The 17095-nt window shown below is 34.1% G+C and overlaps 1 protein-coding gene across 3 annotated transcripts in view; it reads right to left on the bottom strand.

The window, feature by feature from the left end:
• The window catches only part of LOC137920085 (serine/threonine-protein phosphatase 2A 56 kDa regulatory subunit gamma isoform-like), a 75609-nt gene that overhangs the window by 50705 nt on the left and 7809 nt on the right, over positions 1-17095 (bottom strand). The window contains exon 1 of one of the 3 annotated variants that reach the window (XM_068763318.1): positions 2796-2987. The exons of the other annotated variants lie outside the window; for them this stretch is intronic. Coding sequence (XP_068619419.1) covers positions 2796-2879 — 84 coding nt within the window. The 5' untranslated portion in view covers positions 2880-2987. Of the gene's footprint in view, positions 1-2795; positions 2988-17095 lie in introns of those variants that run through there. 3 annotated transcript variants of the gene reach the window in all.

The following is a 17095-nucleotide window of genomic DNA, read 5'->3' as shown; positions in this document are numbered from 1 at the left end:
GCGAACAATTCTTCGAACGAAGAATACATCGATAGCATTGGTTCTTCTGCGGATCATTTCTGATATGATTTCGCAGCGAAGCTCCTAAACAGAGTCCCTTCCATGGCTCTCTGGGTGACTTTGAGCCTCCTTATAACGCCCATCGTAAACGACCATTTGTAATGTCATAATTAATTGATATTGTAATTACAATATTCACTATTCTACTATCCATGGTAATTCTCATTAGCTACCTCACAAACTTTTTTAACTATACTTCACAAGTCAAATACGCGTATTTCTACTACAAAATACATGTAGTAATGAAATTAAAATAATAATCAGTTCACAAAAGATCATTAGCAATAAATTTAGATAATAATTGTGAGTAACAACTGATATTATAGGGCCCGCCTTTCTTTCGTAAATAAAATACGGTTATTTTATAGCAAAAACAAAGTTAATCGGAATTTAAAATTCAACGTCGCCACTTTATCGCAAGCAACGAAAATAACAGGAAACTGACCACACATGTCGTCATCGCTTTCTTTAATTTATGTAACGTGTACGTACATATCGATGTAATTTTGGAACAAATTTATTGAAGTAGAAATTTGCTGAACGATCTCATTAATGTCACGAAGAAATATATTAATAGTATAAATAAAGGAAATAAAGATAAAAAGAAACTTGGCAATCATTTTGTATATTTTCCACATTAGCATATTAAGTTATAAATATAACACATCTGTATGTACAGAGACGTAAAGATTAATTAAATGCAAATATAATGATGACCACGTAGCAAATTGTTATGATGATGAACCTTAACCTGTCGAATGTTTGTGGACATATCTGTCCAAACTCCCCGGGCGCGTACGGGTCAGATCTGCCCGAAATAAAGTAGGCTACATTACATCGAATCACCTTAAAAATACAGTTAAAAATTGCTTGCTCTGGATGTACTACAGACCACAGGATCATAAACAATAATATTTAATTTATAATTTTAAAAAATTCCTTCCTGACACTGACAGGCGCAATGTTGCGGCACACAAAGTGTTAAAAGAGTCTAACCGGAAACAAACAGGGATACCGCGAGTTAAAATCAATTGATTACAAACTAGATTAAAAATTACAAACATCCAGGAACAAAAAAATTTGGACCAAAACATTATCGTGTTCAAACGACTGAAACAATATATCACAATCAAATGTTAAGGTTCTTTATAATGTGTAACTTTATTTAAATACATAAACGCTTTATTATCAAAGGCTTCCGTATTTATCTTAACGTCGTGCAATCAGATGTTGATTGTGAGAAACTGCACCAAGTACAATTTTAACGAAATACTTCGAGCTAGCAGCCTGCAAGTTGAAGGTCAAGTCGCGTCAACTTTTTTTGTTGGAAATTTCTGTCAATTATAAAAAAAATATTTTTTTATATTTACAATAACACCATGAAACAAACGACAAACGTATACCAAAAAGAATCGATTTTTTTCAAAACGCAAAGATGTAGGTGAAGTTTAGCTCTAGAAAAAATTCCACATGCTTAAATCAAAATAATATTTGATTTTATTCAATTGGTTTTATAATACGAGTACTCTTATTTACTATTAATATCAATAGATAATATATAAAACGAAATAGTGTCACAGAAACAAGAAATAAGTATTAATAGTATTGTTTCATATAAAACAACTCTGAACTCCCGTACGAATAATATCATGTAAAAATCAAGTTATCTTTTAACAATACCAGTTTCACTCCAATCTCGCAGCCACGAGTCAATATACAGGTACATGTTAAGCAGTCGCGATACGTATCCTTGAACGGACCACAGTACTAAGTACACATTCGACCTTGAGGAGAAATTATTTATCCATTACGTGGATGTAAACTTACAAAACCGATGTAACGAATCCTCGGAGAAAAAATTAATTTGGATTGTATCTGTATTGGGGAAGCATTCTACAATAATTCAACTTTATTTTATCCATACATAAAACTTATTCCATTAAAGGTGAAGTTGTAGCTAGTTAATTCTTATCCCAGAGTTCCATTCGCAGACGTACAGTTTGCACTATATAATTAAACTATTGTTATTGATCCATATTTTCTCACACAGTATTTCATAATTAATAATTTTATAATGAAGTTATCATGTAGCTTTCTTGAATTACATTTAATGAAATGATTGAATATTGTCGTGGGTCATATTTATAACATTTTAAAGTAATGATTAAAAACAGAAACTTACTTTCAGCCTTTAAACTAAGCGGTCGACCTGATTACACGACGAAAGAAGTTTTTTTTTATATTTTTACTTAAATAAATCTCACATGTCGTTACACTCAGACAGACAGTAAAATTAAAAATTTTAAAAACCTGGATAATGTTATCAATACTTCTTTTCCTACAGTTCATTTAAAACATTCTTTAGTTTCATTTAAAAAGAGGCAACTGATAAATCTTTGGTCGGCTCCTCTCAGCAGATAATCATAATGAACTTACTCATATAAACTGACTACACTGACTTTTATATAATGTTAAAAATAGTTACTGATTTTGTAGAAGTGCCCCCGACTAGTCGATGAAGATAATTAAATTAAAATATTTTTAATTTTCACTTGTCTAGACAAGTACGTTACTCGTAACTTTAATCAAAATTAAAGTAACTCTGGATCAATTTATTGGTAAATAGTTTTTTCACGATTGTATTCTGTGAAAGTTTTTCTATTCGAGCATAGCTGTTGATCTAAATAGTGAATTTAAAGCAACTCGCGACAAAGCTCGAAATTGAAATTCCTTACCGGTTCCGGCCGATTCCACCGCTTCTGTAGCATAGTCGAAATGGAGTGACGGTTCAAACTCGTCGACATAGCTGACGCCAACATGTTTAGCGCCAACACTATTCACTGAACATATCACAACACAAGACTTCGAAAGTTTCACTTTATTTTGGATAAACTAACACTTATAATTTTTTTTTTATTGATATCTCATTAGACTTCCAACAGATTAGAAATCCAACCCTGTCGACACAATTCAAGAAATATTAAAGTAACTAAACGATAGTTTTAATGAACATTATTGTCGCACAATCGCACTAGAGCTTCTGAACACGTCACATACTAAGTCAGCTAACGAGGAGAACTTTTACTAGCGTTAAGTTTCACCAAGTGCAGTCCGCGACGAGCCGACAGTCCGCCTGTCACTTATCTACGTTTGGTCAAAATACTCGACAGACTTTCTCTCGTGTTTTTGCGTCGCGTCACATCGGGTGCAGTCGGTTTGTTTAATAAATCTCCTTTGTACCCGGACGGAATTAAAACTCACGAATTTGACAAGAAAATGTAAATCCGCGATCAGCAGAACGCTCGCACAATAATGTGACTAAGGATTTGCAGTTATTACAAATAATCTGTCTATAACAAAAAACTTTAGACATTCATAAAAATTGATTGACTGCACAGTTTAGAACACGGAACACACATAAATATCATCATCATCATTTCAGCGATAGATCGTCCACGCTGGACATTCACCTCCCCTATAGATTGATAAAAGAACCTTCGAGAGCCTCCTGCGTTCAGCGTCTTATAACGTAAAACTATATTAAAGTGTACTATCTAAATATAGCATCCAGCCAACAAGTGTAACTGATAATATATATAATATTACTAATTGTACACGTTAGGATTTATTTAAATATTTACTAATGTTCGTAACGTTTATAACAAAATACTTTAATATCTAAAAACGATTCAAATTAAAAAAATTATACTAACGCTATTTCGTAAATAAAATGCGTAATAAGTTTAAATACTTGCATCGTAAACATTCAGTTCTTGCGTTAATCCTATGTATATTAAAAAACGAGCACAATACCGAATCAAACAAATCCGTAACGACTTAACTCGCGGTTTATAAATATTTAACGGACGATTATTTATTTACGATATCACATTATCATTGGAATCTAAAAAAGAAACACATCGATAAGTATCGCGTTTCTTGCAAACAATAAAGTTGCATTTCTTGTTTTTACCGTTGCAAACAAAAAGTTAAAGCGTTCAGCTACTGCTGATTGGTATAAACAATAGTTAAAATTATACTGTTTGTTTGTTAATAAGGTATTTATATTATTTATTCACTATATTATCATCATTTGAGCCATCGGAAGTACACCACTAGACCTTCCCTATTAATTTTTAACAAGACCGGTAAGGAAGTAGCGCGCATCCAGTATTTACTTATGTTTTATTTTTTAATTTTTTATTTATACATTCTATAAAGAACTAAGAAAAGTTATGCACGTACATTAGGACATACGAGTATTTGTGTTTACGATCTTTATGTGGCTTAAAATATAACAATAATAATTATACTATATGGTAGGCATTATCCACAACCGTGTAAGGGTTCGCAGATGATGCTAGATTGTAATTAGATATACCCATCACAAGTGATTGCAAATTGAATAATTGTGAAAGAAATTTTTAATCTATAACTTTTTACATGTTTAAGGCACTTATAAACAATTTTTTTTATAAGTGCATTAAAGTTACAAAGAATCCCTTGTACATCCGTATAGCGAAAAAGATGCTCGTTTAATATTACTCTCTATTGCCTTGTGGCGCGTGGAAGGCATCTGGTTATTTTCTTAGCCGAGGTTATTACGACGTGACGATTTATTTTCCATTAAGGTCATACACTTATTCCGCGGCGGCTATAATTAGTGGCACATAATAGCTTTCTTCCTTACTCGTCGGTATGAACTGCTTCTGTGTAAATATAAATAACGCAACAATTTTTAAACACCCATTTGAACGTTTTGATTTTTTTCTTCGAGCACTATCTGTAACTTTCTAAAATAATGAAGCCCCTATTAAGTGCTCATAAGCTCGTAACATCGAAACCGAACTTAATCGGTTTCGAAATGGAGTGAGAAATATTAGCATTTTTTTAAATTCTACATACAGAATTTCACATAGATCAAAGTCGTGTGATATGTACTAGCGGCTACATCCTAAAAATAATTAAAAATCCATGTCGTGTATTTTTAAATTTGTTGCTATTTCAAGGTAAACAATGGGGCCTTACAGGGGGCCTCTGAAGGCTGACTTGACGATGATTTTTCCACTTTTATGTTAAAGTGAGAAACCATCTTGTCAAAGTCAAAATAAAATATCTATAATGCTTCATTTTCAAGCAAAGGAACATTCAAGCTTAATCGTTTTAAAACAATTATATATCTATATATATATAAAATAAAGTCGTGTTGGGTACATCACTCAGGATCGGATCGACCAATTTATAAGAAATAGGATGAGTATTAAAATACGATATTCATCAATTAAAAAAATCATTAAAATTATCAGTCAGGTGTAAAAAAAAACTTAACTAAATAAATTTGAAACTATCCGATATCTACTCATTGGTTTACTGTTAGATGGACTCAAGTTCGCCAGGTCAACAAATTATTAATACATTTTCCATGATTAGCTACTAACCTGCCCCATCACCCCATTTTGACTTGACGTTGATTTATGGGGCGGCTGGTATATTTGTTATGTCAAATAAATAATGTTATTGATTTTGTAATTAGAATTACATACTATATACATATGTTTTAATAGCAATGATATCGGTGTTCGAAACAATAAGGAAGGTATTATTTGTGTTGACGTCAGATAAATCCTTTGCGGTTAGAGTTAGACAAATTTGGATGATGTTTATTTTTAATTTCAAGGCTAAGTTGATAATTTCCGTGCATATTGCGCTTCATGGTTGGTTAAAGTATTCTTTTTTTATAAAACTGGAGATGATTTAAAAAAATTGTAGTCTTAATTCAAAATCGCATAAGGATTAAAGAGATATCTAGATCGTTAAATCGCAGGTTATTTTAAATATTGTAAGGTATTAGTAAAAAAATAATTACAAAGGAAATTAACATAAATTTATCAAGTATTCGGGTCGGTATTAAAGAGTTAATCGCGTAAAAATTGCAAATGGCGCCGTGTTATTTGCAAAGCGCCACTATCTCCAACCCGCAGCGAGCGTGCTGACATCATGGACCGGCTAAAATTAAAAACTGAGGTAAATCAATGTCACGCGACAATATAACATTGTTTACACCGGCTTTAAAACGTAATGGCTTCTGACATCCGGTATTAAGATATTTTAAATTTCTTACCAAAGTACCCTAATATATAATAACAGCAGATAATAGGGAAAATCCAAGACAGCTTATTCGTTTGACAGATTTCATTCAGCAAAAATTCAGTAATTTTTTTTCTGACCTATTGCGGTAGCTCGTTAGAGCAAGCCGTTATTTTTTTTTTTCGTTTAGAAGTACTTTCCATTGTATTGTATACAGAGAGAACCGTTATACTAGAAAAAGTATAACCTATCTAATTGTTTAACAATAAAGAGCTAAGGCTAAGTTGTCCGCACGACGCAGACGCGTTCTCTTGCTCCATCGTTCTATGTCCAAGTACGTTGCAAAGTTAATGTTTATAAAAAGGATCATAATTATCATTAAACTATTAAAAGTTAATTAAGTGATTCGTAATAAATCGTAGTTATATGCGCCACAATTATTTGAATTAACTGTAATTAAAGCCATATAATTGGTGATAACGTACATATCTGATACGTAGTCATTCACGACAGTCCTTATAAGAAAGCTTATGCCTCTGAATGCTCTCTAGAAACGGATACGGATATGCGAGGATCTATGAAGCGAGATCAAATCAGAAATATAGCCACGGACGTAGTACAAAAAATTGCCCGTTTGAAGTGACAGTGAGCGAAATACATTGCCAGCGCAACCGTAGGACGTTGGGGACGGCGATCGCGAGCCGGCAAACGCGACGTGAGCAGGCTAGGTAGGTAGGGAAGTCACTTGATGCCAGTAGCGCAGATATCTCCGGGCGAGACCTATGCCGTTCAATGGGCGCGATCGGTTGACATAGTGATGATGAAATTATAGTTATAAATAGATAGAGCAAATAGCAGTAAATTAGAAAAGCTTGGATTTGAACAAAACCAAATAATAATAGTAGATAGTAGCGATTGTCTAATATTAAATAAAATATAATTCGAGCATCACCATAACGAACGAAATTTTATTAGATTTCGATACAGGCAAGATGGACGTTATCCCCCCGACTAGTGTAAATTTATCCGACCCGACAGATACTATGTCGGTTTACGATTGCAATCAGCGTTGCAATATTTTTATTTCTGCAAGTCCGAACCCAACCAGAGTTTTCTTAAAGTGCAAATAGAAAAGATTTTCCCAGTTTTTGTGCAAAAGGTACCTTTTTTTAAAAAAAAACTTATTCGGCTATATGTTGTAGGAATCTCTTTCCAGTTTAAAACGTTTTGGTAATAACGAGAGCTTTATATTCAGTGTGATTGGTTATAAGAATAAAAGTTTTAAAAGTTCACATCTTATACATTCACACGTATAGCTCATTTATCAAAAAAAAACTTTAAAGCGCTCACACTTATTTCCAATCACCCTTTAAAAAGTGAGCACTCTAAATTATTGTTTTTATCCTAGTTTTTTTTTCTCTTATAATGCTACAGGTCAATAACTTCTGAATTTAAAAAGTCTGCAGGGACAGATAGCAATCAATTATTTTAATATTTTTAAAGCGAATTTTTAAAACGCTTTTTCTTATTATATTATTATTAGTTTTGAAACCATTGATGTTTAGTTACGATTATTAATTGACAGTAAAAGAAACAGACAATCACCGCTGTAAAAATTTTACATCTATTTTCTATCATCTGAAATAATTAACTAACAAAAATAAATAAGAAATTATAAATGCGCTTGAAATATTTTTTCGGAGAGGCGAATTCTATTTTGGTTGTCATTATACAGAGTTTTCTCTCCGCGTTACGAATGCATGAAAGATAAGAATAATTAAAGCAACTTGTTTAATGTGTTTCTAAACACTGTAGCAAGCAATAAAAATAGCTCCGTGGACATATTGCTCTATTATGCTGAAGAAATGGAAAAACTTGTCGCTATAGACAGCGCAGCAAAAATACATCGGTTACGAAGCGAGTAATAATCGCACATATAAGGTTATTACAGTAACGGTAAAGCATTTGAAAAATTATTAGAGTTGCACGTTTACGTTATGTCAGTGGCGGGGACTAGAGATAACGAAGACATTCACGTTACCGTACCATTCATAAACGCAAACGGCCTTGATGCCGGAGACGAACATCAATTACGTGAAACCGTACACCCCGCAAGGCGTTGGAACAGACCCAATAATCGTTAGATTGCACCAATGAAACATTCATTTGTAATTTCATATATTTTATTATGGGACCAAGCTATATAATTTGGCGACGCATTCACCAAATTTTTGAACACTCACCAACTTTTTTCTATTGTAAAAGACGGGGGCTTAGGGCCTTAAGGTTCTACAGTACCGCGGAGCATCAAGGCGCAGCGTAGGACATTAACCCACAAAGTGAATAGACGCTGGATGTAAACCGCTTCCAACTTGTCCTATTGGCAATCTATACAGGAGGCTCATGTCAAGCCGTGTCAACCTTCAACTGAATGATGATAATTGTGAAATATTCATTCAAGAGAGATAACAATAAAAATATAAAGAAATGTGACCTCTGTAGATCTCTCTGTCTTTATTAATGAAAATAAGTACATGTGCCCAATTTTTTGATGAAATTATAAATTTTATATGTTTCAAACGACTAAAATCGAACATAAAACATAATATTTATTCATTGAATTTAAAAATCCCATCTGCGTGTGGCGTATAAAGAAATAATACAGAAACTGCATCGATGTATTCGCTAAATAGTAACCAAAATAAAACGAGTGGCGGTGCAAAAGAGTAAGGAAGATAATGCGACGTCGGCGGCGATGGCTATTAAAGCCGCGATCGATGGCAACATGCAGCAAAGTTGACCTTCCGCTGACAGTATCAATACGTACTTGAGCTTTTATGGTGCGGCATTAGGGACAGATCGCACAGCGACCTAAATACTAATAATGTGAGCATTGTACGCAACTGAACATTATGATGCAAAAGCAGATTATACGGGGTCTCATAAATCAACGTCACGCCGAAATCAGTGATAAGAAAGGTCACTAACCTAATAAAATAATAAAAATAAAAACTATAACCGAACTATCACTTGCCAGCGTTGTATAGATTTTTTTGCAAACTTGGTCGTAGTAAAGCCAAGTAGTTCTCGGTAATATGAAAGAGAAAAACTCAAATACAAATCGAAATATACGTTAAATTCGTTATTATTTAATTAATTTTCTTACTTAACTCTTTCACTTGATTTCAAATTGGCGTCGATTTATGAAACCCCGTAGGTGCAACATGTAAAAAAGTTTATATCGAACCTTCGCTTTATTGATTCTTCCTTTCCTGATCGCTACGATCAAAAAAAGGAAGAGCCTAGCCTTTTTGGCTTTTTATGTGATACTGCGAACTAAAAAATTTGCACTGAAAAACCTTTCTAATAGCGAAAGTCTTTAAAAGTACCCAAATAATTATGATAGTAATTAGGTTTATGTGTTATGCTTTCAAATACTACAGCCGGAAAGTAAAATATATTCAATTAGACGAGTAAGAAGAAATTGCATAAAAAATAAATAAAAATCAACTTGTACTACAAAAAGCAATTCATTTACCAACTTAAATGATTTCACTACATTAAAGGAATCGTTGAATTAATTTGCTATTTTATTAAAAAAAGCACTCGCACTTCACTAATTTAAAATACAATGTTTCTCAAAAGTATCATAAGATGGCCACTCAGCTGGTTCATCTTGGTTGTCCGTAGACTTAATTTTTGATACCATTGCAGAAATCGAGAGGAACCTTACTGTTATCATATCAAGTTGAATTAAGTTATCAATTTGTAGACATTGATTTAGCATTGGATGTTCTTTTATCTTAATGTGTACAAATTCATATCTTATCAGTTACATCCACATGTGAGGAAACGAATTTATGATTTCTGTTTAAATTGTGATTTGCGGTAATCTTGTTTTGATTCTTGTTTGATCGGTAACTTCGTGTTTCGAGGACAACGATCGCAAATCTCCGAGTTTCTTCCGCTTGTTTTTCTCAAGTTTGTGGCATTTATCTTCCGAACATGTAGTAGACCCATCTTGACGTCAATAAGAAATGTAATCTATCAGGTGTTGAATAAAGAATTATTGCATTTAACTATGAGAATGTCTACTTTTTCGTAAATGGACAAAATGATAATGATGAAACAAATCAACACCATCATCACATCAGCCGATAGACTCCCACTGCAAGGTATACGCCCCAAATATCGCCTCGAGGACCGATCTTGTACAGCCCGTATCTTGTGATTTCCACCGACCTTTACTATGTCATCGGTCTATCTAGAGTGGGGCCTACCCACGTTGCGTCTACCGGTTCGTAGTCGCCCCTCGAGAACCTTACGTCTGTTGGAGCAGACCATCGGTCGCACAAGCCATGTTCCCCGCCCACTGCCACTTCAGACCAGCAATTCTTCATTTTAGATCGGTGACGTAGTTTTTCGGATCTCTTCATTTCTGATTTGATCTCGCATCTAAGCTCCGAATTTATCTCTCTCCATTAGTCTCTGCTGTACGGATGTGAGGCCTGGACCATAAAGGAAGATCTTCGTAAGCGTATAGAGGCTTTCGAAATGTGGACATATAGACGCATGCTGTCCATAAGCTGGACTCAAAAGGTGACCAACGTCGAAGTTCTGAAACGAATCGGCCATATACGCGCACTAATGCTCACAGTAAAACGAAGGAAAATCGCTTACTTGGGACACGTTCTTCGACACCAACGATACAATCTCCTTCAACTTATCATGATGGGAAAGGTCGCTAGTAAAAGGAAGGTTGGTAGGAGAAAGAAGTCGTGGCTTCGTAACATTAGAGAGTGGACCGGAATCGCCAGCGCTGCTGAGCTATTACGCAGAACCAAAAATAAGGAAGAGAGCAGGAAGCTGATAGCCAACCTCCACTAGTTGGAGAGGCACTTCAAGAAGAGATTAGTCTCTGCGTCACCTTGACCTTATAAAGCCAATCGTGAACTAACACGTCTCGGATCCGTAGGTCATCACCAACAACACACACTGGTTAAAGACCTTTTGTTCAGGCGTTGAAGTAATTCGACGAGACAATGAATCAAATACATTCATTGTTAACTTTTACGACCGCAGCTACATGTAACCGCTTGTTAAATTTCTTTACAGTTGTTTAAACACTCTAATTTCATTAATCATTTGTTTTCAAAAGTGTGCTCGAAAGGCCGTAATAATAACTCTTTCCAGTGCTAGTGTAGCCCGTGTGATTAATGAGCAAATGATTCGTTCTATTTTGTCTCAGCGTGACGTAAATGAGGTGCTGTACTGTTTACGTAGTTTCCCTTTGGTCGGTCTCCGGTTGTAATCGCTTATTATTAAGTTTATTGGCTGACAAAATTAAGGTACATTTAAAAAAAAATTAAATGTAAATCTTAAGAGTCAGATGATCAAATAAAACAAAACATTTATAAGCTTTACATGGTACCATTATCATCTTCATTTCAGCCATAAGACGTACACGTGGATCACCTAACAGGTTGGAAGCGGCCTGCAGCCAGCGTCTCCCAATAATAAAGTCATCTGACATTACACGTTATATAGATGATAAAACTTAACATAAATATTAGGGCGACCGGAGGAGTATTGTAGCTTTTTTAAATTCACAAGAGTACATTTTTAACAAGTTTTTATTTCTAATCATAAATATGTTCTCCTTCGCTATCAACTTTTTTTTGTCGGAGCGGTAGAATTCAATCGTTTTTTCTGTAAAATATGTCGACAGAAACGACATTACTTTATGGTACCCCTATTGTATATATTAAATCATAAATCCAAATGTATAATTAAACATTATAATTTTTTTTTAGCAAACTACAAGACGTGTTCTCATCGGTCAGCAATATTGAAATGGTTATATTTTGGGACAACAAAATCATGTATTCTGTTTGCAATACAGTACTTACATTATTATAAGTGTACCTTTGAGCGCAGTGAAATTAGTTAGTAGTCATCAGCACTGATAAATACGGGAACAGTAATCACAAAACTATGTAAAAGGAATGTGGAAAGAGATAATGTTGTACGCGGCAGAAGCAAGTTGTAACTGTGCTGTTATAATGGAATAAAATGTTGCTGTAATAGATCTTGGGAATAATGTAGTTCTAGTAAAATTGTTGTTTCATTTTAAACATTAACAGTGATCGGATATAGGTGTAAAAGTTTTAAAGAGGTGAATGCAGACCTCATTAATCAGCAAAAATATTTAAAGCAATAACCTATTTCCAACCATCGTATACACAAGTGGTCACTTTGAAATACGTTACATTATTTTTTTTTTTCTATCGCAATGTGACAGGCCAATGATTTCTGCCAGTATAAAGTCTGCACGGACAAATAGTAAGCAATCAAGAATTTTATTATGTAGTAATGCTAATTTTGGAAACGATTTTTCTTACTATGTTATTATTACGTTACTTATTATTTCCGAAACCATTCATTTTTGGTTCGGGCATACCATACATTAATTGATAACAAATTAGCTAACAAATCTCCTGTTTAAAATTTTTCTATAAATCAACGTCAAGCGGAAATCGAAAATAATCCAATTTCTAGTAAAATGCAGTTCTGTTTACAACTTGGAGCGTAAGCCTTGCTGCACAAAGATGAAAAGTGAATTAAACGCACGTTTCGGCGCGTCCGCACATTTGCTGCAATATTTAAAAATATTCTATTTTTCTAACCCAAGAGAGTTTCTCTAAACATCTGTTCGATGTCTATTTTGAAATAGTCCAAAGTATTTTAGTGCCAGTTTATTTAAGACTACATAATTGTTTGCGTTGTACGTGCCAGGTGGGCGGGGCGTTGACGTCAAATTCATATATAATTATCGATTAAATGTATGTTTAAATTGCATTAAGATATGAACCAAATATCTTAAACCGTACTTGCACGCGCATTTGAATTTTTCTTGAATAAATATGAATTTATTACAATATAAACCAACCGTGTTATTTGCTGTCAAAAACTATTTATTTTTATTCATAGTTAAGTTATATATTTCTCTTTCAACTAACTCCATCGAATGATTGTCTGGAAGATATTGCCATTTTTATTAATTTTAGGATACACAAGCCAGGATACAGCCAAAGTATAAAATATTTTTTTTTACAATAAGTCTATCATGTACACTTCATACACATGTGAAACAAAGGAAAAACAATATATTATTTTTTACACGCAAAGACGACCTTTGTTATAATCTCTTTTTTGCTCGTCTTTTGATGTATAATAGAGAAAAAATAAATAAAAATACTATTTATTTAATCGTAGGCTTTACCGGATTTGAGATGGCGCTGAAGCAATTTAGACTTTACAACAGTATCTAAGCTCGAGAATTCATTGGGCCAAAGGCTAGTGCATAAACATTACCGTATTGCAGGTTGCTTGTCTCAATAAGATGAACGCAGATCTGACGTTGTGAAGATTAATGTACGTTAAAATCTTGATTGTAATACAGCCTACTCCTATAATTAACTATGAAATGTAAAATCCTTTAACTTAAGTTCCTATATCCTCCAGGTATAGTAGAGGGCTTGCGTCATCATTCCGGTCGGTTTCAGCCTCGTGTTATTTAATAATTATCAATCATAGTAAAGAATAAATTACAAGTATACATTAAATTGATTCGTCGTCGTCGTTTTAGCAATAGATGCCCACTACAAGGCATAGACTTGACCTGATCCTAACGGTATCTGACGTAATCGCCTCGCTTAGCAAGCTGGTAGGCGATCGCAGTATGATATTATAGTAGATAACGCTGCTGCCCATCTGGAATTTTTTTAGTGAGCAGTGGCAATCCTTTATAACCAATACACAAAGATATTATCTCGAAAATCGTACCCGAGATCTGCGATCATAAGTATCAATCCTCTACCGTTGGGATACCACTGCTGTTAAATTAAATTGATAACAAAAACGAAATTAAAGGCATAGTAATTGTTAGGAAAAAAAACTGTATAAAACCATTAAGGATTATGGCATTATCTGTTTTTGTTATTTTATGTTACAACACTAATAGAATTAATTAAACTGCGACCCCAAACAAAATTTGTAGTCTCATATAATATTAGTAAATAAAAAAACCATCAGTCACGATACACTTTCACCCGTTACGTTACTTTGTATTAATTATTCTCCAGATGTCTTAACACGAAAACAAACAAATTGGTGCCCACATAACGAAAGTGAAAACCAATAAATCAGCGCAGCACGATTGAGACGCAGTACTCCGTCATTTAATTTAAGTTACGAAATACCCTCTATTCTTAAATGAAACGGTATAGTACATTACGTACATCTTGTAAAATACCGCCTACGCAGTAACGCGTCGCATGGTTCTACTTTTTGTTTTTTTGTGCCGGACTCGCACTGCTACCCAAATTGCATTTAGAGATTCCGCGGTTTCGAGGTGGCAGGGCGCAGGCGCAGGCGACGGCGCTTAGCGTAAGATCTCTTTTAAAGTACTACATTTTACTATTTCACCGATATATCTCTAACTATTAAACGGCTTCGGCGGATTCACCGTAGAGCAACTAACCTCAAGGGCCTGACTTGAGGAGGCTTTGGCTCGAGCTATTACTGGTCAATAATATATATTTAGCATTCCGACACAAGGACGCCCAAAAAGAGCAGAATCTCAACTTCGTCATTGCTATTGCCTGGGTAATAACATCACCACAAAAAGAGTCAGCGCTGGGCGGCGAAATATTGTAAGGAACTCGAACACTTTTATTTAGTATAATTAGAGTCTGGCGTGATACGTAAATACCGGTCTCTTTAAGGTCCCTCTCTAACGAGACCAGTTTTTCCTATCGAATCGATTCTACAAGTATTCAATTCTGTATAGGTCCTGTGTTCCAGTTTAGAGGCTCAATTTTTGTACTTGAAAACTACAGAAAATATAATTCTTGCAAATTAAAAATAATTAACTAAACATCATTGACGTACTTTAAACAAATTAAAATACTTCCTATAAAACTCCTTAAAAATTTAAATGCTAAACATGTATCTAATGGCAGCCCAGACCTTCAACTTACAGAAGCTCTTGCCCCAGTACTCCATGGGACGTCCGCCTAAAGAATCTTGATCTACCTTAACGTCTGTAACTATAGTAAAGGCTTGAAGTGAAATTCACGGGAGAGCCACCGAGTTGTACACAACAATCTATTGCAGCTAGACATACCAACGGGCAGTCGCACAAAGATAAGCGATAGTATGTTGACGTTAGAGGCAGCATCCACTGGCAAAAAAACAGTACATGATTTGTCTCTCTAAGGGCAAATTTAAAGTATTTTTTGACTTAAAGCAAAAGCATAACCCGCGCGAAGATATGAAAACAATAAAGCAATTAAGGCTACAAGGGAAAGATTTAAGATCAAAGGACAGATGAAAACGAGAAGAACTCCTTATCGCAAAGGATAAAGAGTTTTAATCCTTTATCAAACAATTGAGTTTTGTCTAAAATGGGGTTAATCTTTATTTATCTGATAAGATAGTAAGTTGGCTCCAATTTTTATACAATAGACTCAAAAGCGTCGAAATCCTCCTCCTCACCTTCCGCATGTATACCGTGAAATAAAAATATCGATATTGTTTATAATTTATGTCTTGGACGGTCGACAGGTAATCGTAGATGTATACACTTTCTTTTTACAAGAGATGTATGCAAAAAAATTGACTGAACATTAAAATAGTACTAACATATATATTGCCAGTCAAAAAAGGCGATGTTATCGCTAAAAGGGATTCCTTCCAGACAAATATAAAAAGAAATCATAATTGTAATCATATATCGTAATTGGAATGTAGGTGTACTAACTAATAATATATACAATTCTCTTCTTATTGTAGTAATATAATATGATCTTTTAATTGTGACATTGGTAAGCATAGAGTAAACTAAGAAAAATGTCACATTTATTTATAATAACCACAAAGTACGTGTCATTACCGCTTATTTTATATTCTAATCTCCAAATAACAAAAACCTTTCAGAACTTAACCCTTCTTTGCATGGTGATGGAAATTTCCATCATAACATTTAGTCAACAAAAATAGATACTCAAAACCCTTGTAACGTAAATTTGTTGTTACTCGCAACTTTTTAAGCGACTATTGCGTACAACAAAACGCGGTTGTCGAAAAATAGCAAAGGTCACTGTGAATTACCAGAGCTAGAACTTGTTATTCTGCTGTTTGTTGAGACTGGAAGAAATGAGCGAGATTTTGAATTGTTTTATGGAAATAAACGGAGATATAAAATACAATAAAAAATGAAAATGAGTGGAAAAAAGGTTTGTTTTCATGTTTTTTATTATTTCATGTACAATTTATATCAAAACACTACAAATGAATTTCTCAAAACGTTGTGATAGAAATTTACATCACTATGCAGTAACTTCACTTGTAATGTATGGGAATTTTTTTTTGTAAATGTTTATTTTATGTTGTTTTTTGGGAAAACTTGAATGAAAGAGATATTGCAGATTATCTTTGTAAGTTATAAGGCGGTTGGCTCTCAGAAGATGGTCTTAATGACCAAGATTCCGATGATGAAAACCATGATGCTGGTGAAATTATAAGTGTTGCAGGAGGAGAATGATGATGACGATGTGGATGAAACTGCTGACGTTGAACCTCCTCTTGTAAAACCAGACGATCAAGAACCCTCTCACACATCAAATTCATCTAATTTGCAGTCTTCATCCAGTTTTCCATTTGACAAAAGAAACTTGATTTGGAAAAAAAGGAATCTGGTGTGTGACACAGATAAAATTACTTTCTTGGGGAGTTCTGCTGCTTCAGGTGGTCTATCACACCTAGAAACTCCATATCAATGTTTTAACCATTTTATCACTGAAGATTTTATCAAAACATTACTAAAGGAGACAAATTTATATAAAAAACAGAGTAATCCCAGTTCATCTATATCATTTACAGAATA

Source organism: Battus philenor, unplaced genomic scaffold (assembly GCF_028537555.1).
Source record: "Battus philenor isolate CCGP_79_NKW_IND1 unplaced genomic scaffold, ilBatPhil1.0.hap1 SCAF_17, whole genome shotgun sequence".
Lineage (NCBI taxonomy): Eukaryota > Metazoa > Arthropoda > Insecta > Lepidoptera > Papilionidae > Battus > Battus philenor.
This window is presented reverse-complemented; position numbering and strand designations above follow the sequence as displayed.